Genomic DNA, 26,171 nt, shown 5'->3' on the forward strand with positions numbered 1-26,171 from the left:
GAATGTTTCTTTAAGTGCATTTTATTTAGGACATCTGACTAAAGACTAACGTCCTAGAAAATATAGAGGTTGGGGGCTGGAGCAATAGCATAGCGGGTAGGGCATTTGCCTTGCACGCGGCCAACCCGGGTTCGAATCCCAGCATCCCATATGGTCCCCTGAGCACCTCCAGGAGTAATTCCTGAGTGCAAAGCCAGGAGGAACCCCTGTGCATTGCCGGGTGTGATCCAAAAAAAAAGCAAAAAACAAAAACAAAACCCAAAAAACCTAGAAAATATAGATTCTTTTAAGAATGGAAGGTATCTAGCTGGGTTATAAATACGGTCACTTTTTTTTCCCCATGAGGCAAAAAAAAAAAAAGAGAGAGAGAGAGAGAACAATTTGGCTTACTGACTCCTTGGCCAGATTAAGTAGGTGTTTGGCAGATTAGTCTTTCGACCATTTTAGTAAGGAAAAAATGAAAATGATGACATATACCTGTGGTAATGACCTTGTGTTTATATAGCAGAACTCCAAGAGGTCATAATGGGTGGGGTAAGATATCCCAGCCAGTTGGCATGACAGATAAGAAATGCAGTAGGAGGCCAGGGAGGTAGTGCAGTGGTTAGGGAGCTCACCTTGCGTGCTGCAGAATGGGTTTGGTCCCCGGCACCACACATGGTCCATCCAGTCCCCTGATTTTTTTTTTTTTTGCTTTTTTGGTCACACCTGGCAATGCACAGGGGTTACTCCTGGCTCTGCACTCAGGAATCACCCCTGGCGGTGCTCAGGGGACCATATGGGATGCTGGGAATCAAACCCGGGTCGGTCGCGTGCAAGGCAAACGCCCTCCCCGCTGTGCTATTGCTCCAGCCCCAGTCCCCTGATTTATTAAGGAATAAATTCGTAAGACTGCTTCCAGGGTGTGGCCAAAACACCTGATTGGGCATGGGAAAATGGCCTGAGAACCTGATTTATTAATGCTTTCTGTAATGAAAATTTCAAACACACACCTGAAAGAGAAAATTGTGTGATGAAATTGATGGAGCCATCATCTGACTTCATCAGTTATCAATAACTGTTTCATCTATACCTCCCCGTTTCCTATTTCCTATGGAGATTTTGTAAAGCATGCCTATTCATAAAATGTTATTTCTTTACTTTTTTTTGTTTTTTTTTTTCTTTTTTTGGTCACACCCGGCAATGCACAGGGGTTACTCCTGGCTCTGCACTCAGGAATTACTCCTGGAGGTGCTCAGGGGACCATATGGGGTGCTAGGAATCGAACCCGGGTCGGCCGTGTGCAAGGCATACGCCCTACCTGCTGTACTATTGCTCGAGCCCTATAAAATGTTATTTCATCTGTTTAACAATACCATTGTTAAAAATATCACTGTCTGAATCATAAAATACTCAGTCTGTATTCACATTTCTCCACTTTCTAGGAAAACTTTTTTTTCACTTGAATTAAGTTTTAAAAGTCATCTCTGTGGGGACTTTCCTCACACTCAGGATTTTGCTTGCCATGTAAATATCTTTCAAAGCTTTATGTGCAGTAATATAAAATAGAACCACACATTTTCAGGTGTATATAGGGTGGTAAGTTGTATTTGCGCTCGTGAAGATCATCTGATCACAGTTTATGGACTGGACCTTTTTCCATCTGCAACAATTCTCTTTTTTTAAATTGAATCACCATGAGAACAGTTACAAAGCTTTCAGGTTTAAGTCTCAGTCATACAATGATCAAACACCCTTCCCTTCACCAGTGCACCTGTTCCAACACCGAGAATCCCCCCATCCCACCCACCACCCTGCCTGTGTGGCAAATGATTTTCACTTTACTCTCTCTTTACTTTGATTACATTCAATGTTTCGACAGAAGACCCACTATTATTATTTGGAATTTCCCCCCAATGACCAGACCTGCCGAAAAGGCATCCTTTGATAATTTGTTTTCTACTGCTGACAATGAAGAGCATATGATTTTGGATTTCTGGCATTTTAGTAATTAAATCCGGAGTGATTTCTGCCAGAAGGAAAGGCCGAGAGACAAAGACCTCCCAGGGCGGCTTGGGGCTGTAGCTTAGTTCACAGTCTAGGAGCATTTCTGCAAGAAGCTGCTGAGTTTCAAAATTGGTTCATGTGCCTCTGGGATCATGTCCGTTCAGGAGCAGAGGAGCCATTCGTGGGCAGCTGCTCGGGGTCTCGTCTGGGCGGGAGCAGCGCTGGTACCACCCCCATCCCGAGATTTCCCTTGTACCCCATCACTGCAAACTCATATCTCTGTCCAATAGGCCCTGAAAGATGGTGGTCGCCATGCTGCCACCACCGAAAGGAAAGGCCGAGGGACAAAGACCTTTCCCCCTCCCGGGGCGGCACAGGGCTGTAGCTTAGTTCATAGTCTAGAGGGATTTCTGCAAGAAGCTGCTGGGTTCTGAAATTGGTTTGCGTGCCTCAGGTTGGGGCATTATATTTTGCTTGGATATTCAACACCACCATTCAAGCCTGCCTTCTAGGGGCAGATGCTAGATCATCTATTTTCCGTTGATCACTTTGTATATCAAGAAAGGGTCGGAGAAATAGTCCTGGTCCCCACACACCAGAGCCGTGCTTGTAGAAGCTCGTGGTCACCGGGATTCCATCTGGAGAAGGGGGAGACTGCACCGCCTCCATCTGGGGCACCCGGGTGATATCGGTTCGGTTTGGGGCCAGGAGCATTCCCTGGTGTTGCAGTGCCCGCCGGCCAGGATTCTTCACTGCTGAGTGCGGCAAGATGGCGCCGGGGGCCTGCAGCAATTCTTGAGTCTCTGACACCTGCTGGCTGGCCTCCAATTTCCCTCCATTCTGACTAGGCACTGTGGGCACAGACCTCCCCTCCCTCCCCCGCCACGTGAAGGACTCAGTTACCCGAGATGACCCCACTTTGGGGCACGTGACTGCCAGGGGCCTCAACCTGCCTGCATTTTTTTTTTGTGGGGGGAGGAATGACTACATTTTGTAGTTCCTAATACCCACCTACCCACCGTCAGGTTTATTATTTTTCTGAAATAAATTAGAACCCAAGAATGGTCTTCATGGTAACCCCTGATCCATGGACTGGATCCTTGCTTGTAAAGGCTACAACTAGTGAACAGCGAAATACCTGGACTTTGGGGATGTGGGGACGGACTGATGCGCTTCCATGCTCAGGGAGGAGGACCACCTCCTGTGGGTGGGCTCACCCACCGAGCTCCCCACCCCTGCCGGGAGTCTCCTTGCAATGTGAAGGCTCATTCCGTGGGGCGCATCTCGTCCGGTCAGCAGTCCCTGTTGATGGAACTGCATCTGCAGTCTCCTGGAACTGCGTCTGAGTCTCCTGGAACTGCATCTGCAGTCTCCTGGAACTGCATCTGCCGTCTCCTGGAACTGTGTCTGCGTCTCCAGAATCAGATGTAGATAAGTCCCAACCTCTGCTGCCAGGCTGGACTCATCTGGTGCTCAGCCCCATCCTGAAGCAATCCAAAGAATCGCCTCATTGGTATAAATTGGTAGGAGCCTTTTCTGATGGACCAGGATGCATTGGGGGTAAGACACACCCACACGTCCTACTTGAGCTTCACTGGGCTGTCCGTCATTCAGGATGCAAGACTTTAGGTGCCCTGTCTCCCAAACAGGGACAACGGCCAAAGAGAGATCATTTAAATTTTACCGTGCATATCTGTACATACGGAGCCAGGAGTTGAACCCAGGCCTCCCACCTGCAAAGTACGAACTCCAGCTCTTTGAGCTTTCCCTCAAAGCTCCCACAGCCAGCTCTTAACTGGCTCCTTTTGTTTTATTTTTGGGGCCGCACCCAGTGATGCCCAGGGCTGACACTCAGGGATCATTTCTGGTGGTGCTTGGGGCAACCTATGGGTTGCTGGGAATCGAACCCAGGTCGATAGCATGTAAAGCTAATGCCTTGTCTACTGAACTTTCGCTTGGGACCTTAAACTGGCTCCTTTTAATCAGAATATCTGTTTTGAGATTCGTTTGTGTTGTATCAGTAGTTTATACCATTTATTGCCGAGTAGTATCTCATAATGCGGACACTCACCTGTTGTGGATATTTGAGTTGTTCGGGTGTTGTCACGGATGAAGCTGTGTAAGTCTTGGTAAGGACAGGTGGCTTCCTTTCTCTGCGGTGAATACGGAAGAGTGGAGTGGATGGAGCGTGTAGGCTTTGTTTAACTACCTAACAAACTGCCACTTGGCGTTTCTATGTGTTGGTTTTCTTTTCTTTGCCGCGGGCAGGCTAAGTGGATGCTGGTTATTCCTTCCTCTTGCGTTCCATCCCCTTTGGAGCTGGGGTTGAATGTGGGCTCTCACATTCCCACACTCCCGCGGAGCTGAAGCTCTTGTCGGCCCCCTAGTCTTTCTTAGCTCTAAGGGGCTTGAGTCTGTTTGGGGACCTCTTGTTGGGACCGTGGTGATAGTGAATACGATTGCTTGTTTGTGTGGTGCCGGCACGGAACTCAGGGCCTCGTGGGCTTGTGCTCGAACTCCAGGAGCCAGACCCTCGGCCCTCATTGTGACTCCACTGTACATTTTTAGTAACTACCATAGTTGCACCTCTCAGCAGCTGCTTATTTGCCATCTGCGCATGTTCTGTTTAGACCCCATTTATTTATTTATTTATTTTAATAGCGCAGCAGGTAGGGTGTTTGCCTTGCATGCGGCTGACCTGGGTTTGATTCCTCCGTCCCTCTCGGAGAGCCCAGCAAGCTACCGAGAGTATCCCGCCCGCACGGCAGAGCCTGGCAAGCTCCCCGTGGCGTATTCAATATGCCAAAAACAGTAACAACAAGTCTCACAATGGAGACGTTACTGGTGCCCAGTCGAGCAAATTGATGAACAAGGGAGGACAGTGCGACAGACAGTGCATTTTTTATTGGATCATAGTGAGATATACAGATACAAAGTTGTTCATGATTGAGTTTCAGTTATACAATGTTCCAACACCCGTCCCTCCGCCCTTGTACCCCACCCCACCCCCTGCTTGCCTCTATAGCAGGCATTTTGCTTCTCTCTCTCTCTCTCTCTCTCTCTCTCTCTCTCTCTCTCCACACACACACACATACACTTTTGGGCATTATGATTTGCAATACAGATACTGAAAGGTTATCATGTGTATCCCATTTACCTACTTTCAACGCTCAGTTGTTGAGTTTAGGCCCTTTCTATTTTTTAAATTTTTTTTTTTTTTGCTTTTTGGGTCACACCCAGCGATGCTCAGGGGTTACTCCTGGCTTTGCACTCAGGAATTAGTCCTGGCGGTGCTTGGGGGACCATATGGGATGCTGGAGATTGAACCTGGGTCGGCCGCGTGCAAGGCAAACGCCCTACCCGCTGTGCTATCGCTCCGGCCCCCTTTTTAAATTTTTTAAAATTTTTTTAAAAAATTGATTTATTTGTTAATTGAGCCATGTGAGAACAGTTACAGGGCTTTTAGGATCGATTCTTAGTCATACTATGCTCAAACACCCATCCCTTCACCAGTGCACATGTTCCACCTCCAATAACCCCAGCATACGCCCCCTCCCACTCCCCCTCTGCCTGTGTGGCAGATGATTAGAGTTTAGGCCCTTTTTAAATTGGGTTGTTTGTGCTGTTCCTCAGCTGGAAGGACCTGTATACATGCTGCCTGCAATTCCCCGAGCAGATATTTCAGTTGCCAGCACTTTCCTCTCAGCCTGTAGCACGTCTTCTCATTCCCTTCAGCATCTTTTGAGTAGGAGTTTTACATGTTGCCAGTTATCAGTTTTCCCTCAGGGTTAATACTTTCATTGCTGTGTCTCAGGTCATTGCCTCCATTAGGGTCAAGAAGATAACTTTTGTGTCTGTGCTTCTACAGGTATATAACTTTTAGGTCCCTACTTAGGTCTGTAAATATGAACGCTGCTTTAGATATGGTTTTACAAGACGAGCCACACTCTCTGGGCTAATAATCAAAACATGCAAGATATTAAAAATAGGAACAGGAATCAAGTAGATTATATAACAGAGAACATAAGGTAATGGTCAGGAATTGTAGGAAAAAGTAGATATATAAGCTTACGTTGATTTCTTTCGTTTAGGGAGGAAATTAGACTTTCAAAATAAAAAGATACTCTAATTCTAAAAAGACGTCTAGAAAGTATGTGTCCAAGAAATCAGCCTATTTTGTATAGAAAGGCAACTAGTAAAAGTTATACTAGAGTGCTAACTGTACCTAAGAGGTAAACAGGGAAACCTCTGAGAGTCAATATTGAATAAAGTAAAATTGCTGAATTTACTCTCAGCTTCTAGAACGTTTCTGGAGTACTCTCAGGCGTGTTCCTGGGGAGAAATGATAGCTTCCGGGTGAAAGCATTACCATAATGTCTATAAAACGTTAGAAAATAAGTGAAGTGCTTAATCGACTGGGAAAGGGAAGTTGTCAGACTTCTAGAAGACAGTGTTTATGAACAGTGTTTATGAACTCAGCTGCATTAGATCATCTAAAAATCCAAGAAAGTCATTGACAATATGAAAATCAAGAGATGAGGAAAATAAAAGACCTACTTTTTATTTTATTTTATTTTATTATTATTATTTTTTTGCTTTTTGGGTCACACCCGGCGATGCTCAGGGGTTACTCCTGGCTCTGCACTCAGGAATTACTCCTGGCAGTGCTTGGGGGACCATATGGGATGCCGGGGATCGAACCCGGGTCGGCCGCGTGCAAGGCAAACGTCCTACCCGCTGTGCTATCGCTCCGGCCCCTACTTTTTATTTTAATGTGGCTTACATTTCAGACATATCCTGATTTAATTGTTTTTTAGTGGTTTGCAATGCCAAAAGTTTGTAGCCATAATTTTCGATTTATTTCCTCAGATGGAACCTTGAGCCAAGAGGGGTGCTATTGCTTCTGATGAGCTAGGGAGGGGTAAATGCCAGGGGCAGGTAGAACTGGGTAAGATCATGCGCTACTATATTAGTGCTGTGCCTTGCATAATGTAACATTGTGTTCAGCATGAAATGTGAGCATTTCATCTTCATAAGTATCTTTATTGAAATTCAATAATTCGCCTAGTAGCTACCTATGGTTCAAGTGCTGGACTTCAGATATACATAGAATTAGGGTAACTGTATCACTTGATTATCATGCTCCTTATCTTTAATTTATGCATGACCCTCATTTATTTATTTATTTATTTATTTATTTATTTATGCTTTATGAGACATACCCGGCGATGCTCAGGGTTACTCCTGGCTCATGCACTGAGGAATTACTCCTGGTGGTGCTCCCAGGGACCCTATGGGATGCTGGGAATCGAACCCGGGTCGGCTGTGTGCAAGGCAAACGCCCTACCTGCTGTGCTATGGCTCCAGCCCCACGACCCTCTTTTGAAGTCATTGAATTATTCATTCTTGTATTCACTCAAAATAATATATTAAACGCAGAAGCATCATCCAACATGAGAACGAGAGTATTGAGACTAATTGAACCCCTTTCTCTTTCCATCCATCACATTTTGTTTTTCTCCATTCCCTCCCTAGGCAACCATTCACCATGAGTTGTGTTAATTACTCCCTGGCCTTTTAAGGTCCCACAAATGATGTTCTTCTTGTTGGGGTATTGTATTCCACGTTCCAGAACTGGGACACAATATCAAATAGTCTCACAATATCAGAGAGTACTTGGGGTACCGAAGAAGGGAGAGAGAACAGAACAAAAATAAATGCTGTAAAATGGCGAAGAGCTTTCCAAAATCAATGAGAAAGTCAGAAACCACAGGGTAAGTCCAGCAGAGCTCAAGCAGGGTGAATGTAGGAGACAGAAGCAAAAAGGAAAGCACGTTTCTGGGGGTGTCAGAGTAAATGGCTGGAACCCATAATAAAGAAGAATTCTCCAAGGCCATGGAGGAAGAAAAGGAACATTATGTACAGAGGAACCAAGATAAAAGTGTTGCCAATTGATATTAGAAACTCCAAGCGGAAGAGAGAAGATTGTCAATATCATTAACAAAATAAACCCACTAAGCTAGGGTTCTCTACCCAATAAAAATGTCTTTTAAAAATGTAGTAAGGTTCAAGTACAAAATAAAATTTAATGCAATATGTTTTAGATGCCAGAACCGAAAACCTTGTTACATAAATGAGGATAGGGAGTATACTATATTGTATTAAATGATTTGAATTTCCTTATTTATACTGGTTAAAATGATAGAGCAGTTAATCATTAAAAAACTGGCTCTGGCTCTTGGGGCTGGAGTGATAGCACAGTGGGTAGGGTGTTTGCCTTGCACGTGGCTTACCCGGATTCGATTCCCAGCATCCCATAGGGTAACCCCAGCACTGCCAGGAGTCATTCCTGAGTTCAGAGCCAGGAGTAACCCCCTGTGCATTGCTGGGTGTGACCCAAAAAGCAAAAAAAAAAAAAAGAAAATCCCCATAACGAAAACCAAAGAAAAAACCCCCACCAAAACTGGCTCTTGTTGATTCATCTTCTGATAATCCCATTTGCTGTTTCTTTAAGTTTTTATTGGAGCAAGCAATATGAAATAAATTTTTTACATGACTGCCCACAGCGCAGGGTGGGGGATGGCAGGGGCCCTGGGACACTGGTGGTGGGATTGGTGTTGCAGTGTTTTTATTTTTTTCTTTTTGGGTCACACCCAGCGATGCTCAGGGGTTACTCCTGGCTTTGCACTCAGGAATTACTCCTGGCAGTGCTTGGGGAACCATATGGGATGCCGGGGATCGAACCCGGGTCGGCCACGTGCAAGGCAAGCAGCGCCCTACCTGCTGTGCTATCGCTCCGGCCCCTGGTGTTGCAGTGTTGTATGCCTGAAACAATTCTATTATGAACAGCTTTGGAAGTCATGGTGTCTTCATTAAAAAAAATAATAAAAGGGCAAAAATTAAAAAGTGGAAGCAAAATAAAATTTAGATTTACGTTAACAAGGACTGAAAATATTTGTTACTATAGTAATTGGTGTGTACCACATGAAGTGTTCAAGGGAATTCAGGATGTAGGAGGTATATGATGCTTTACTTACTGTTGGAAACTTGACCACCGAGGGAGGGAGGAAGGTGAAGACAAAGACGGACAGACCACAGTAAGCTGCAAACTGTTGTATGACAAAAGAGAGCATGACATTGAGAAGACAGCCACTGGAATAGCTAAGTAGGCACTCAGGGAGGAGATGTGACCCAGTAAGAGAGCACTTGCCTTGCATGTGTGCGGCTCTGGGTTTGGTCCCAGTGCTGTAAGATATTAATACATTATATATATGTATATATATGTATATATATAAATCTTATTTGATGAAAGTATGTGACTTACAAAGTTATTCATAGTTGGAATTTAGACATAGAATGTTTCATCATTGATCCCCCCACACACACCTGTTTCATAGGCTCCCTCTGCGTGCCCCCCACCCCCTCAATCTGCCATCTCAACAGGCACCTTTTAAAATTCATTAAAGTTTGGGTCTCATGCTATCAGTGTTGTTGTCTCTGGGGTTTGGATAGTTGACTCTGTCGTTCCCCGTTTCATCTAATCTGCCTCTTCACCTCTTTCCCCTTCACTCACTGTCTTTCCTTTTCCCATTACGTTGGGACCAAGCGTGATCTAGGTATCCCCCCTTTAATCTATTGCCTTTCCTCATTGACTCTAAATACCACATGTAAGTGAGATCATCCTGTTTCTTCTTCCTTTTTGGGGGCTTACTTCATTTAACGTGATATCTTCCAGTTCCATCTGTGTTGCAGCAAATTGCTTTGATTTCATCATTCCTCACTGCTACCTAGTATCCCATTGTGTGTGTGTGTGTGTGTGTGTGTGTGTGTGTGTGTGTGTGTACACATCACATCTTCATGACCCACTCATTTGTTGTTGGACCACTAGGTCGATTCTGAATCTTAGCTATTGTACTGAGCGCTGCAGTGACTAATGGGGTGCCTATGTCCTTTTGAATGAATGTCTTCAAAATGGTGGAAAATACCCAAAATTGGAATATTGGAACGGTTGGGTCATATGGCAGCTCAATTTTATTTTATTTTATTATTTTATTTTTGGCTCTTTGGGGTCACACCTGGCGATGCACAGGGGTCCCTCCTGGCTTTCCACTCAGGAATCACTCCTGGTGGTGCTCGGTGGACTATATGGGATCCTGGGGATCGAACCTAGGTTGGCTTTGTGCAAGGCAAACACCCTACCCACTGTGCTATCGCTCTAGCCCTAGTAGCTCAGTTTTAAATTTGAGAACTCTCCATACTGTTTCCCTTAGGGGTTGAACCCGACAAAATTCTCACCAGCAGTGGATGAGAGTTCCTTTTTCATCCCCACCAAAGGATTGTTTCCATTAATTTTGATATGTGCCATTCTCACTGGTGTATCTCATTGTCTTTTTGATTTGTATTTTCCTAAAATTAAGTGATGATGAGCATTTTTATTTTCATGTGCCTGTTGGTCATTGTTGGTCTTCCTCAATGAACAGAAGTCCCTGTTCATTTCCTCTCCCTATTTTTTTCTTCTTGGGTCACACCCGACGTTGCTTAGGGGTTACTCCTGGCTCTGCACTCAGGAATTACCCCTGGTGGTGCTCAGGGGATCATATGGGATGCTGGGAATCGAACCCGGGTCAGCCGCGTGCAAGGCAAACGCCCTGCCTGCCGTGCTATTGCTCCAGCCCCACCTCTCCCTATTTTTTGATGGGGATTTTGGATTTTGTTGTTGTTGATCTTTGTAAGTACTTTTAATATCCTGGATACCAACCCTTTATCTAATGTGTTGACCACAAATATTTACTCCCATTCAGTTGGCTGTCTTTTAGTTTTAGCCTGTGTTTCTTTTGCCATGCAGAAACTCTTTTAATTTGATGTTGCTGGCAAAACTGGATAACCACATGTAAAAAATTAAAACTGGATCTGTATCTCACACCTTAGACAAAAGTCAATTCACAGTGGATCAGAGGCCTTGAGATGAGATCAGGATCTATTAAAAAATTTACTCTTTAAGGAGACCTATTATAAAAAGGCAAGTATATATGGACTTCGAAAAAATATTTGAAGATTATATATATAATTAGTAACTTGCCAGATTACATCATGTTAAAAGATACAAGTATTATGCTAAATTAGCAAAATATTTGGATATTGATGTCCAATCAGAGCATATATACACACAGCTAAGTGTATACACACATGATTAATAAGCGCATAGGTATACTTAGCATCATTATTCACTAAGGAAATGGAAATTGCATTCAGAAATACTTTATATCCTCTAGAATGGCTAAGATAAAAATTCAGAAAAGGAAAATGTTTGTGAGTGGGTAAAGAAATGAGAATTATCCTATGTTGTTTATATTTTTTATTATTTATTTATATTTATTTGTGTTTTTGGGGGGGATCATATGCCCAGGAATTCTGACTTAAACCCAGCTCTGTGCTCAGGGATCACTCCTGGTGAGCTTGGGAGACCATATGGCGTGTCAGGGATTGAACCCGGGTCAGCTGCATGCAAGGCAAGCACCCTGATCTCTATACTATCTCTCTGACCTCTTTTTGTATTTTTTAAAATAAAAAAGTATGTGTGTGTGTGTGTGTGTGTTTCACAATTGATAATACTTAGGGCATACCCAGGGGTACCCAGGGATTATGTGGTATCAGACCTTGAACCTGGACCTCCCACATACAAAGCCTATAAAGTCTGCTGAATCTGTATAGGCTTTATCGCTCCACCCCCCTCTCCTAGATTGTTAAATGTTGTTGAATAGAAAGTGGTGCAGTTACTCTGGGAAGTGGTTTGGTGGCTTCTTACAAAATAATTTTTAAATGTATGTTCAGTAGGAGCGAACTAATTCACTTATGGATGTGTCCACATCCCGACTCACTGGGGAGTGCCCGTAGCCGTGCTAGTCCTAGGGGCTCCCCAGAGGAAACAGTACCGAGCCTCACTGACTAGTGAGTGGAAAAATGACACAGTATGTTCCATGGGGGTACCCAAACACCAGCAGCTCAAAAGATGGAGTTAGTGATAGAGCCAACAATATGGATCCGTCTTAAAGACAATGTGACGCCAAAGAAACCAGACACACACACACACACAATCACACATATGGCTACATTCTCTCTGATTCAGTTCCTGTAACATTTTTAGAAATGATAAAAATATAAACATGGGTAGTAAATAGTTGCTCTAGGCATGCGATCGGTGCAGGGATTCATTGCAAATGGGCCCAAAGGAATTTTCGGCCTGATGAAATGGTTCTAAAGTTGAATTGATAATAGTCTGCTTAGTCATTGATCTTTGGGTCACACCCGGCGATGCACAGGGGTCACTCCTGGCTCTGCACTCAGGAATTACTCCTGGCGGTGCTCAGGGGACCATATAGGATGCTGGGAATGGAACCCGGGTCGGCTGTGTGCAAGGCAAACGCCCTACCCGCTGTGCTATTGCTCCAGCCCCGAAGGTATAGACGCAGCTTTGTGATGTGTGATCTAAGTGATAGGCTAAGATATCTTTCTTTAAAAAAAAATAATTGGTGGGAAAATCCAAATAAATAGTAGGATAGGGGTCAGTGACATAGTATAGGAGTTAAGGCATTTGTCCTGCACGTGGCCGAGCCTAGCTGGGTCCCCAGTGTCCTCCAGGCATCTCCGAGGACAGCGAGAAGGTCCCCAAACACTGCCACGCGTGACCTGGAGGCTTCTGAGCTCTGCCGGGGTAGCCCTGGTTATCCCTGGCGACACAGGACCCTCAGAGCACCGCCGCCTGCGGCCTTCACATGGAAATGACAGCCAGGAATCACAGGGAGAGGCCCCCGAGCTCCTGAGCACTGTTTGGGACCCCCCACCCCCAGTCCACATGGGGCCTCTTTAAAGCCAGTCATATCTATAATTACATTATGTGCAAATTGTTCAAACACATCAGTTAAAAGGCTGAAATTGTCAGGATAGAAAAGCAGGCGCCGACTCTCTATACTGTCAATAGAAAACTTGAAATATTCAGTCTTAGAAACACTAAAATATTTCGACAAAGAGAGTAGACGATCCAACAGAAAACCGGAGTGACTTAATATTAGGATGTAACAGATTCAGCAGAATAGAGGCCAGGATAACCATGGATATTTAATAATGATAGAGCTCATTTCCTCAAGAAGACATAATCTTGAATATTAATTCACCTAAAAACACACCTTTAGACCAAGACAAACAAATGGTAGAGTTGTTCGTTCAGCGCTTACCCTTGGTCATGCATAGAAAAAAAAGGTAGATGAGGGGCCAGAGCTAAAGTGTAACAGGTAAGGGACTTGCTCACACGTGACTGACCCAGATTCTGTCTCTGAGGCACCATGTGGTCCCCCAAGCCCGACAGGAGTGATCTCTGAGCACAGAGCCAGGGATAAGTCTTGAGCATCCCCCCCACAGAGTAGATGAAACTCAGCAAGGATAGAGAAAATCTTAGCTGGATTGTAAGCCATCTTGACCTGGTTGACCTTACATGTCCATTTGGCCCAGGGGTTTTTCAGCTCCCAGTCTTCGGGTGTAAAATGGTTCAAAGTCACTGGTCTCACCAACAATAGGCAAGAAGCACACTCTAATCAGATGCAGATAAAGCTCAAGACAGATTGCATTCTGGGAAATAAACAGCAACATGCCTTGACAGTATTAAATCACAGGACATTCTCTTGGCTACCAAAGAATTAAAGCAAGAAATCAGTCACAGCAGCGTATCTGGAAGTCTGCTGATATCTGAAAATGAATTACACAGTTCTGAATAACTCACAGGTTAAGGAATCTCAGGGGAAATTAGAAAATAATTTGGATTAAGTGAAATTTAAAACTGACTATAGTAATAGCTGAGGTGCAGTTAAATCAGTGCCTTCAGGAAATTCATAATTTTAAGTGGTTTTATGGAAAACATTTCAATTCACTGATGTAGCTTCTTATGCTGCTAGGAAAGGAACAAATTAATCCCACAGTGATAATCCCACAGTGATTGGGAATCAATGATTCCCACTTTAGTTTTATTATATAAGTCTTCATGACTAATATAAGAAGTACAAATTATTTATGTAAGAAGCACAAATTATGATTAATATAAGAAGTATTGATAATAGGTGAGAATAAAATGAAAACCAAAAATTGATAGATCTCTAGAGTTGTTTAAAAAACAAAGTACAGTTTTCTCACGGTGATTCACTAATAAAAAATAAAAAAAAGATCTATGAGAAAAAAAAAAGTACAGTTTAATAATATAAAAAAGATAAAAAGCCATTATTACCCTTACAGTCATTAGAAAGAAAATTAAAAAATGACAACCTTGTTAGTAATTATGTAAGTTGAATAAAATGAACATATTCCATAGAAGATAGAAGTTGCCAATACTAGACAAGAAGAAAGAAAAATATGAATAGTACTAGTTCTCTGAAATAAATGGAATTATATTTTAAAGCCTTCCTACAGAAAATTCCAGACTCAGATGGCTTCACTGTTGAGTTCTGTCAAACGTTTGGGGAAGGAATAGATACTATTTTAAACCAGCTATTTCAGAAAACTAAGGAGAAGGGAATAATTTCCATCTCATTTTGAGAATCATATTATCCTGATACAAGAAAAAGACAAGACTCCTCTACCAGAAAATATGCAGCATTGATGAGAAATGAAGAAGATGAATGTTATGTTTTTGGATTGCATATTATTAATAGGTCCCAAGTTGATCTGTAAATTGCACATAATCTTAAAGTCCTAGCAGGACTTTTTTTTTTTTCTGGGAAGAAGCTTCCTTGTTGATTAGAAGGAAAAAAAAGCTTTTCATGCTTACCTGGCAGGAGCCATATCATGGTCACGAAGGTGGTTTTCCCAGGGTAAGACTCATCCATCGCACTTCTGATGTGCCGACCCCTGGCGATTTCCCAAAATATGCCAAACTCATCTACATAATTTGTAGTGAGGGATGGTGCTGGCACTCTCCCCTAAAAAAAAAAAAAACAAAAAAAAGCTTTTGTAGAAATGCAGTCAAGAAAATATAATTTCATGTCGTACATGCAGATATATATCTATCCAGATATATGTATATATTCAGGATAGTTCAAAGATACCTGTACAGATTTAGTATGAAATAAACAGAGATACCACAGTAATTCAATGGTTAGGATTGTTTTTTGGGGGGGGGATTGATTTGGGGGCATACCTGGTGCTCAGGGCTTTCTCCTGGTGATGCTCAGGGCTTTCTCCTGGCTCTCTGCTTGGGAATCGGGGAGTACTCTTAGCAGTGCTCAGGAAACCATATGCGATGCTGGGGATCGAATTGAGGTCAGCCACGTACAAGGCAAGTGCCTTCACCCTTGCGTGATCTTTTGGATCTCAATAGACAGTTTTTTTTTTTTTAGCAAATGTTAATGGGAGAGGTAAATACAAGAAAAGAAGGGGGAAAAAAAGAAAGAAAAGAACCTTGATTCATATCTTATATGCAAAAATTTACCAGAAATGAATCTTAGACCTAAACATAAAAGTGAAAACTTAATTTTTTTTTTTAAGGATTGGGCCTCAGGATATGGCTCAGAGGCGGAGTGCCTGCTTTGCCCATGGGAAGCTGAGTTTGTTCCCAGGCACTATCCCCCATCATTCCCAGGGCCACAATAGGTGCATGGTCCCTGCAGTGAAGCTCTCGAGAGCACCACAGCCAAGTGCTCGAACCCTAGGGGCTCTGCGACCATGTGTGTTTCCCATCTGCCACCCCCAGCACACACTGCAGCTAATCAGGCAGAAGTTTCTTTTTCTTCTTCTTATTTTCTTTTTTTTGCTTTTTGGGTCACACCCGGTGATGCACAGGGGTTACTCCTGGCTCTGCACTCAGGAATTACTCCTGGCGGTGCTCAGGGGACCATATGGGATGCTGGGAATCGAACCCAGATCAATGGAACAGAGTTTATTATTCTGTCACGGACCCCCAAATATATGGCCACTTAATCTTTGACAGAGGAGCAAGAAATGTGAAGTGGAATGTGAAGTGTGAAGAAATGGGAAGAAGCTTCCTTGTTGATTAGAAAAAAAATGGGGGTCTGTTTTTTTCAGACCTCTTCAACAAGTGGTGCTGGGAAAACTGGATAGCTACCTGCAAAAAAAATTGAACTCTGACCTCTGTCTAAAGTCAGGCACAAAAGTCAGATCAAAGTGGATTAAAGACCTCAATATCAGACATGAACCTATAAAGTTTATAGAGGAAAATGTAGGCGGAACTCTCCGTGACATTGAAACTTAAAGCATCTGATAGGATGAAACAGCACTGACCATGCAAGTGGAAGCAAACATAAACAAATGGGACTACATCAAACTAAGAACTACATCAAACTAAGAAGCTTCTGCACTTCAAAAGAAAGTGTCCAAAATACAGAAAGAGCCCACAGAATGGGAAAGAATATTTACCCAATACCCATCTGATAAGGGATTAATAACCAGGATATACAAAACATTAGTAGAATTGTACAAGGAAAAAACCTCCAACCCCATCAAAAATGGGGAGAAGAAATGAACAGAAGTTTCCTCAAAAAAGAAATACAAATGGCCAAAAGGCACATGAAAAATTGCTCCACATCACTAGTCATCAGGGAGATGCAAATCAAAACAACAATGAGATATCATCTCACACCACACAGACTGGCACACATTCAAAAGAACAAAAGTAACCAGTGCCAGCATGGATGTGAGGAAAAAGGGACGCTCCTTCACTGTTGGTGGGAATGCCGACTGGTCCGGCGTTTCTGGAAAACAATATGGACAGTCCTTCAAAAACTAGAAGTTGAGCTTCCATATGACCCTGTGATACCACTTCTGGGAATATATCCCGAGGATGCAAAAAAGCACAGTAGAAATGACATCTGTACCTATATGTTCATTGCAGCACTGTTCACAATAGCCAAAATCTGGAATCAACCCAAGTGCCCTAGAACAGATGAGTGGCTAAAGAAACTTTGGTACATCTACACGATGGAATACTACGCAACTGTTAGGAGAGATGAAGTCTTGAAATTTGCTTATAAATGAATAGACATAGAGAGTATCATGCTAAGTGAAATGAGTCAGAAAGAGAGGGACAGACATAGAGGGACTGCACTCATTTGTGGAGTGTAGGGTAGCATCACATGAGGCTGACACCCAAGGACAGTAGATACAAGGGTCAGGGGGATTGCCCCATGGCTGGAAGGCTGCTTCATGAGTGGAGGGGAGAAGGCAGATGGAATAGAGAAGGGATCACTAAGAAAATGACGGCTGGAGGAACCAGTTGGGATGGGAGATGCATGCCAAAAGTAGATAATGGACCAAACATGATGACCTCTCAGTGTCTGTGTTGCAAGCTATAATGCCCAAAAGTAGAGAGAGAGTATGGGGAATATTGTCTGCTTTAGAGGCAGGGGGAGGGTGGGAAAGGGGAGTATACCGGGGATATTGGTGGTGGGGAATGTGCACTGGTGGAGGTATGGGTGTTTGATCATTGTGAGATTGTAACCGAAACATGAAAGCTTGTTACTGTCTCACAGTGATTCAATAAAATAAAAAAGAAAAAAAAAGAAAAAAAATTGAACCCGGGTCTGCCGAGTGCAAGGCAAATACCCTACCCGCTATACCATCCCTCTGGCCCCCCAGGCAGAAGTTTCTTGACTGCATGCAAAACAACACCCGGGGGTGCAATCCCCAGACCTTGCAACAAGTGACAAAGAGAAGGGTGGGGGTGAAACCGAAAATAAAAATTTAAATGAAAATGTGGGCAACACCTGAGGTCATGAAAACTTTCTTAGCGCAGACTGTCCACCAAGGAAAGAATAAATTGGAGCTCACCAACTCAAAGCGCTCCCATACACTTGACCTAGGATTGTTTCAAGTATAAGGAAGTTTTATAACAGTCATCGGGGGGAGCAGCTCAGCTGGAAGATAAGAAATTGTTCTCACGCCACCCCTCACAAAAGAGAGAGAACGTCCGATAATCACGTCCGAACATGTCCACCATCATTATTCATTAAGGACATGTCAGTGCCAGTGAGAATGCCAGTGGGCTGTCACTGCACATCCAGCCGTGTGGCTCAGAGCTCAGCGCTGACAAGCCGAGAGCTGACGAGGGATCCGGACTAACGGGAGCTGTCGCAGCGTTTGGAAGGAACGGAGACTCCAGCGGCAGTTTGCAAAGTGGCTCAGCAGTTTTCTTAATGTTCCATGTAATTTACCATATGACCAATTTCACTTCTAGGTATTTACCCATGCAAACGGAAAACACATGCTCATCAGAAGCCTTACCCACAAATATTTAAATCAGATTTATTTGTAACAGCCCCAACCTGGAAACAGTCCAGATGTCTATCAGCAGATGAACGGATAAACAAATGGCGGAATAGTCATACAATGACATGTGCTTGGCGATGAAAAGCATCTAAATGCTATATGCACCCTGCAGTGGCGCCTGTGTGTGCTGAGTGGAAGAAGCCAGACACAGAAGATAAGCGTGTTATTAGTTTAGTGCCATGAAATTAAAAAATGGCAGTTGGTTATCAGTAGTGTCAAGAAAAGAGGTCACTGGAGGTCCAGGTCCCTGAGTGTGAGATTGGTTGCAAAGCGGTACCTTTTGGGAGTAAGGTGATATTCCCTCTCTCTCTCTTTTATTTGTTTTTTTTTTTCTCTAGGAGATTCCTTAATTTTCGGATTTTTGTTCTTTGGGTCCCGCCTGGTGGTACTCAGGGGTTACTCCTAACTCCACACTCAGGAGTTACTCTTGGCAGTGCTTGTGAGACCATACGGGGTGCCAGAGATTGAACCTAGGTCAGCTGCGTGCAAACACCCTACCTGCCCCCTGCCTCTCTCTCTCTCTCTCTCTCTCTCTCTCTCTCTGCTGTTTTTCTTTTTGGGTCACACCTGATGATGCTCAGGGGTTCCTCCTGGCTCTGCACTCAGGAATTACTCCTGGTGGTGCTTGGGGGACCGCCAGGATGCCAGGGATTGAACCTGGGTTGACTGCGTGCAAATCAAATGCCCTCCCCGCTGAACTATCACTCCAGCTTGATATTCCCTCTTGATTAGCATAGCTGTCGATGAAACACATCAAATGGCACATTTCAAATTGTGCTCCTCCCTCCCTCCCTCCCTCCCTCCCTCCCTCCCTCCCTCCCTCCCTCCCTCCCTCCCTCCTTCCTTCCTTCCTTCCTTCCTTCCTTCCTTCCTTCCTTCCTTCCTTCCTTCCTTCCTTCCCTCCCTCCCTCCCTCCCTCCCTCCCTCCCTCCCTGTTAGTCACCTTGGAATGATAGTTATTCATGATTTGGCTTCAGGAATACATTGTTTCAACACCGATTCCTTCACCAGTGCCCACTCCCCTCACTTTGCCTCCCTCCCACCATGAGGGAAACAGGGCTTTTTCAACTATCTACCATTGTACTTATTTGTTTTTAAATATTAAAAAAAAAAACCAAAAACGTAATGCCAACTTGTCCATCAGTGGGTAAAAGACATTCAGTTTCCACTTCTTCCATCTGGATAATCACTTTTCAGGTTTGCTTATAGGATCCCACCTTTCCCCACTTTTCTGCCTTGCTCCGACTCTTCATCAAAATTGTAGGTGTGAGTCTGTTTTCACGTCCTTTATCCCATTGCGCTCATCAATTTGTTTCTGCTGGTCAGTTATGCTCGCTTCCCTGTGAGGCCCCGTGGAGGTTTTAAAATATTAATCCTGTATCTCGGAACTTTTGGCTTTGTTCGAAAAGTGACTCATGAACCGATTAGCAGTATTTCTTGAGGGCATGTGTGTGTGCCTGTGTGCGCCCATGCAAGCTTGTGTTTATTTGGGGGAAGTGGTGGGGTCTGGTTGAGCTTCTCCTTGTTATAAATTGTGATTTTTTTTCTTTACTTATTTTCATTTTTTTTTCTCTTGTTGGGTCATACCCAGCGTCGCACAGGGGTTACTCCTGGCTCTGCACTCAGGAATTACTCCTGGGGTGCTCAGGGGACCATATGGGATGCTGGGAATTGAACCCGGGTCGGCCGAGTGCAAGGCAAATGCCCTACCCGCTGTGCTATCTCTGCAGCGCCTCTTCAGCTATGTTTTTATTGCTAGTCTTTCCGTGTCAGCTCGGCCCTGGGTTGCGAGCGAGGAGGCCAGCTGGGACAGCGCTGTTCCTGGGTGAGACTCTTTGGGCCTCCCACACAGCGTGGACGTCATTGAACGGGGTCTCTCACCGTCCGTATTTTCTTTTTCTTTTTTTTTTTTTGCTTTTTGGGTCACACCCAGCGATGCTCAGGGGTTACTCCTGGTTCTGCACTCAGGAATTACTCCTGGCAGTGCTTGGGGGACCATATGGGATGCCGGGGATCGAACCCGGGTCGGCCGCGTGCAAGGCAAACGCCCTCCCCGCTGTGCTATCGCTCCGGCCCCTCACCGTCCGTATTTTCGAGTTAACACAGGGTTGCATTTTGCATCCCAGGGATGGTGCCGCATGGCGCAGGCCCCACTATTAAAGAGTCTCTCTTATTGCTTCCCTTTCAGTATCCGGAGTGTGATGCAGAAGTATCTCGAAGAGAGAAACGAAATAACCTTTGACAAGATTTTCAACCAGAAAATTGGTAAGTCCCGCCTGCGCCTCGGACTTGTGGTAGTTGTGGCAGTGACGTCAGAGGGTCCGGTGTCCGGGCTTGGATGCAGTTCTGACGCTTGCTCTGCCTTATACCTGCAGCCGGGGGGAAGGGAGAACGTTCCGTGTAAATAGTTTCAGTGAGCACGCAGGTTCCTAAGGACACGTCTTGTGAATGAGCTGTTGGGAAACAGATAAGCTGGAGCTGCTTGGAATATGGAATATGCTTAGAATACGGAGGGACAAATGATTTGGTTACAGATTAGGGGGAGAAGATGCCCCTTTGGGCCCTGTTTTTCCCCCCATCTCCGATGCCGTCCAGCCTCCAGGAGAATCCCCCGAGAGTTACTCCACAGGCTGGCACCATCCGGGCGGTTCAGGAAAGGGCCAGTGGAAGGGATTCAACATCTCCCCCTTTCCTGTTTGCACTGCAGCACTGTCGTTCCGTTATTCATCGATTTTCTCGAGTGGGCGCTAGTAACGTCTCTGTTGTGAGACTTGTTATGGTTTTTGGCACATTGAATATGCCAAGGGTAGTTTGCCAGGCTCTGCCATTCAGATCCCGTTTGCAAAATTAAAAAAAAATCCAAAAATATTGAAATAGGCTTGACGGGTCTTGCCCTCAGCACAGGCTGGTCTTCTCCACAGGATTCGGGATCCGAGGGTCAAGGAAACGGACATGATAAGTAAGGCTGCACCAGGGCTACCCACAGCATGGGCGAATGCTTTGCCACCAGGACCTCGGGTCGAGGCCCTGCAACGTCTCTGCAACCCCCGGGGCTCAGTTCTCATACTGAATTCCTGGGAGTTTTTCTTTAAACACTCGAACAACCTCATGCTGCAGGGCACGAGTGTCTAGAGACATATTTCCCTTTAAGTCCTGCAGATGATATCTAATTGGTTTTAAGTGAAGGGCTTCCCCCCCCCATAGCTATAAATGATTAATCATCATCCTTATTATCTCTGAACATATTGAGGGGTCCTGGGAAGAAAATATGTCTAAGATTTAGACTCACAGAAAGATGGAATTGGAAGGAGGGATATTAAAGGATATGAGTCAATCTTTTAATAATTTTGGCCCCCACCTTGCAGTACTGGGCAGCTCCCAGATCAGTGGTGTTTGGTGGGGTTGGGGGGGGGGTCATCACTCTTCATGATGCTCAGGGTACCAGTGGTACCAGGTTCAAACCCAAGGTTCCCTCGTGTGAAGTATGTGCGCCAGCCCTCCGGGTTCTCTCCCTGGCCCTCGTAGTTTAGAACTGAAGGAGTAAAAGCCCAGAATAATTTTGATTTGCCCAGGAATATATTACTGTTTTTTTTTTTAATCACCTAGAGAAAATTGGGTGTTTTTTTTTTTTCTTTTTGGTCACACCTGGCAATGCACAGGGGTTAATCCTGGCTATGCACTCAGGAATTACCCCTGGCGGTGCTCAGGGGACCATATGGGATGCTGGGAATCGAACCCGGGTCAGCCGCGTGCAAGGCAAACGCCCTCCCCACTGTGCTATCGCTCCAGCCCCAAAATTGGGTGAGTTTTTATTGGGATTTTTCCTATTAGTTTTACAACTCTTTTGTAAACTTAAAAGTGATTTCAAAATAAAAACAGCACCAGCAACAATAGCTGCTGCAATTATTTAAAAAAAAAAATCACCTCTTAAGTTAGGGTTTAAGGTCGCTTGAGGGAGCAGGGGGTTTGGCCAAGTCAAGGGCCTGGCCCTCCGGAAAACCAGAAAGTTCTCTGTGTAGGCCCCACCTCAGACCTTTTGCCCTCCTGAAGTCCTCCTCATCTTTTGAGCACCTCAGGGAGTTGGCTACGGGGAGTGGGCCCACCGCTTCATCAGTGGTCCCCTGCTCTAGAATTAGCCAAGAATGCGAGAGGGCCTCGTCCCGTGCATTTTCGCGGTTCCAGGGTTTTGCATGCTGGCCCTTGTTGTCAGTTCTGCACCAGTGATTCTCCTTCCTGTAGCTCCGTTCACAGTCCCTACTTAGCGGCTGAAGGGACTCCCCTGTTGCGTGCTCAGCGGTCAGAGCGGCCCGTCTATCCCCGACCCACGCCCCGCTCTGGCCTCTGCTGGTCTTGGCCCATGCAGACGTGTGGTCATGTTGGGAGGGTGGTGTGGTTAGCAACGGTCCGTGCCTGCAGAAATTAGGCTGACCAGAAACTGCCTGTGCACGGACTCTGCAGGCTGGGGGGAGACGGGATGTGCTGCATTGCCACCTGCATCCCTGGAGGGCTGACGTTCATCCGTTAGGGCTGGGAACGGCGTGTAGCCGGCTCACTTCTGGTTTCTGCCATTGTCCAGAGCCTGTGGTTCAGAAACTCCCTAGTCAGTGTATTATTAGCATGGGCTTTATCATTTGGTCTGCCAGCTTGATGCCTGGTACTCTGCCAACAGTTATGTGACAGATGATTCTCGTTTTGTTTTTGTTTTTGTTTTTTTGTTTTTACATGGGCTCAGCAGAGCTGAGTAGCAGAATAGGGCAGGGCCAGAATGCCTGAGCTTTCCTCTCCGTGCACCTCGCTTGCAGCTTGGAATGATTTAGATAAGTTTTTGCTGAATTATGCAGTTACATTTTGCAGACAAGCTGTCTTAAAGTTTACAAGTTATTTGAAGACTAGAGGAAAATAAAATAAAAAAAAATGTTCAATTTTCCCAGAAATCAAGGTCTTCCCTAGACTTCTTTCTGCAGCTAATCGTGTTTCCGTTTCTGGGGTCGGATAGCCTTAGACGTAATTCTGGAACAGATTCAAGTCAGGGAAGTGACTTGTTCTGGGGCAGGCTTCCTTCTCTGTGCGGACGGTTCCTTAAAGATACCAGGCGGGAGACAGTGAGTAGAAAACGTATGTGAGTTGGACAGAGGTTTTTTTTTTTTTTTCTTTTTTTGAAAGAGTTCTGATGCTCCTTTTGGTCCGAATAAAACAGAAACTAGGACAGAAAGTCTGGACTCTTGTGAACATTTCACCTCGCCGAGCAGAGCAGCTAGTCGAATTCAGCACGCTCCTGACCGGGCCGTGTGTGAGGCTGCAGGATAAGGTGTCCGTGGGCAGCCGACACGCTGTGATGGGAGCTGCAGATAAGGCGTGGCCTGTCCTGCTTGGGGGACTGTGTGGAAGATTCCTGACCCGCAGGGTTTGTGTTGGGAGCAGCAGTCCAGAGGGTCCGGCTTTCCGGGCCGGAGGGATGGCACAGCAGGTAGCGCATTTGCCTTGCACATGGCGAACCTGGGGTTTGATCCCCGGCACCCCTTGTGGTCCCCTGAGCACCACCAGGAACGATTCCTGAGCAACAACAACAACAACAACAACAACAACAACAAAACCCCATAGAAACAAAAGGTTTGACTTTCCCTTTTTCTTTTTCCTTTGTCATTGTTTTCCCGACGTTGGGTTAACTCTCACCTGGGTACATATAACATGCTTCTGACTTTGTACTGAAAACCGGAAAGCAAAATTCTCATGATAGCGGTGAAGGAGAGAAAAATTGTCTTAGATTTTTTTGGCTTGTTTGTTTGTTTCTTTGGGGGGGAGGTTGTTGGGTCACACCTGGCAATGCTCAGGGGTTACTCCTGGCTGTGCAGTCAGGAATTTTCCTGGCAAAACTCAGGGGACAATAAAGGGATGCTGGGGATTGAATTCAGATCAGCGCCACGCAAAGCAAGCACCCTACCTGCTGTTCTATCACTCCAGCCCCGAGAAGCTGTATTTGGGAAGGGAGGAATAAATAGAATGATTATTCAACTTTCAAAAAGTGTAAAACCGTTCATTGAAATATCATCTGTGTTAAATTTATATCTTTCACAAAGATTAAGAATATCTTGGGGCTGGAGAGATAGCACAGCGGGTAGGGCGTTTGCCTTGCACGCGGCCGACCCGGGTTCAAATCCCAGCATCCCATATGGTCCCCTGAGCATGGCCAGGGGTAATTCCTGAGTGCAGAGCCAGGAGTAACCCCTGTGCATCGCCGGGTGTGACCCAAAAAGCAGAAAAAAAAAAAAAGAATATCTTGATGGATTTTTCTTTTAACGTGGTATAAAATCTGCTGCCTCGTGGCTGGCATTCCATGACTGAGTGTATTCATAAAACTCGGTACCCGTCCCCATAGGCACATTTTACTTTATTCATTCATTCATTCATTCATTCATTCATTCATTTATTTAACTGAATCACCGTGGGATAAACCATTACAAAACTATTTATGATTGGGTTGCAGTCATACAGTGACCAACACCCACCCCTTCACCGGTGTATATTGTTCTCCACTAGGGTCCCCAGTTTCCCTCCCACCACACCCGTGTCCTCCTGCCCCTTGCCCACCTCTCTGGCAGGCACCTTCCTACTTTCTCTCTCTCTCTCTCTCTCTCTCTCTCTCTCTCTCTCTCTCTCTCTCTCCTTTTGTGCATTATGGTTTGCAGAACAGTTACTAAGAAGCCATGTGTTGTTCAGGGCATTCAGCGTTTTTATCAGGAAGGTAAAGCTGGAGTAACACTGTAGCACTGTCATCACATCAATTTGCTCAAGCGGGCACCAGTAACGTCTTCATTGTGAGACTTGTTGATACTGTTGTTGGCATATCGAATACGCCACGAGGCACTTGCCAGGCTCTGCCGTGCGGGTGGGACACTCTCGGTAGCTTGCGGGCTCTCCGAGAGGGACGGAGGAATCGAATCCAGGTCCACTGTGTGCAAGGCAAACACCGTGCCCGCTGTGCTATCAAAAGCTGGAGTAAATTTTTTAATTGGGTGGTGGCTTTGGGGTGTGGACATGACTGCAGGGGCTTCCGGAAGTGCAGAGAGGTGGGGGGAAGGTATCCCATCCCGAACCCCATAGGCTCATTTTAGAGCGTTTTCTGCTCCTCTCCGGAGAAGCGAGAAGCTGTGTCTTTTAGCACCGTGTCTTTTAGCACTCTCTCCCCGTTCTCCCTTTCCCTCTGCCACTAGGTTGGGTTCGGCTGCCGTGGATCTAATTTCCCCCTCCCTGATTTTGTCTACGTTGGCTGCTGCACAGTAAGGAGAGTCAGGCTGTGCTCATGTCTCTGGCTGCCCTCAGCATCCTGCTTCCTCAGTTTATCCCCGCGGGAGCCTCTCCCGGGCCTGTCTTCCCACCTGAGCGCAGAACAATATCCCCGCACACGTGTGTTGTCTTTAGCGCATTCGTTCATCCGTAGATGGACGCTTGGCTTCTTTTCCCCCTCTTGGCTCTCCAGAGTAAGGCTGCTGGGGGTGGAAGGCGTTGTCGAACATAATCCCCGCACGGCGGTGTTAAACCGTCCTGGCTGACCGGCACCAGCCTGCTGGCCCTGGCCACGGCCGTCTCCCGTCCCCCCACACAGATGCATGGGGGATTTTCTCTCTTTGTGTTTCCTGCTCCCCCAACTCTCCCTCCTGCAGCCCCTTTCCTCTCCGCTGTTCCCTCCCGACACACGGCGTGACCCCCCCCACTCTGAACGATCCCGGGGGAGGAACCCGCGGCGGCAGGTGCCTTTGGGATGAGTGACCCAGGTGGCCCGAGTCTCAACACCTCTTCCCGCTCAGACTCCCTCAGACTCCAGCCAGCCCCGCTGCACGCCGGTAGTTCTGTATCCGCTAGGC

At 45.5% G+C, this 26,171-nt stretch overlaps 1 protein-coding gene and 1 non-coding gene across 4 annotated transcripts in view; both read left to right on the forward strand.

Moving 5' to 3' along the window:
• GRK3 (G protein-coupled receptor kinase 3) overlaps nucleotides 1-26,171 on the forward strand; it is a 170,740-nt gene that overhangs the window by 23,331 nt on the left and 121,238 nt on the right. For 2 of the 3 annotated variants that reach the window (XM_055146585.1, XM_055146586.1), the window contains exon 2: nucleotides 20,498-20,574. In XM_055146585.1, the coding sequence (XP_055002560.1) occupies nucleotides 20,498-20,574 (77 nt within the window). Of the gene's footprint in view, nucleotides 1-20,497; nucleotides 20,575-26,171 lie in introns of those variants that run through there. The other variant, XM_055146587.1, reaches the window with a different exon arrangement.
• LOC129398937 (U1 spliceosomal RNA) lies at nucleotides 14,790-14,951 on the forward strand. Its single transcript, XR_008626803.1, has one exon. It is a non-coding gene; the product is annotated as a U1 spliceosomal RNA (small nuclear RNA).

Source organism: Sorex araneus, chromosome 9 (assembly GCF_027595985.1).
Source record: "Sorex araneus isolate mSorAra2 chromosome 9, mSorAra2.pri, whole genome shotgun sequence".
In the NCBI taxonomy this organism is placed as follows: Eukaryota; Metazoa; Chordata; class Mammalia; order Eulipotyphla; family Soricidae; genus Sorex; species Sorex araneus.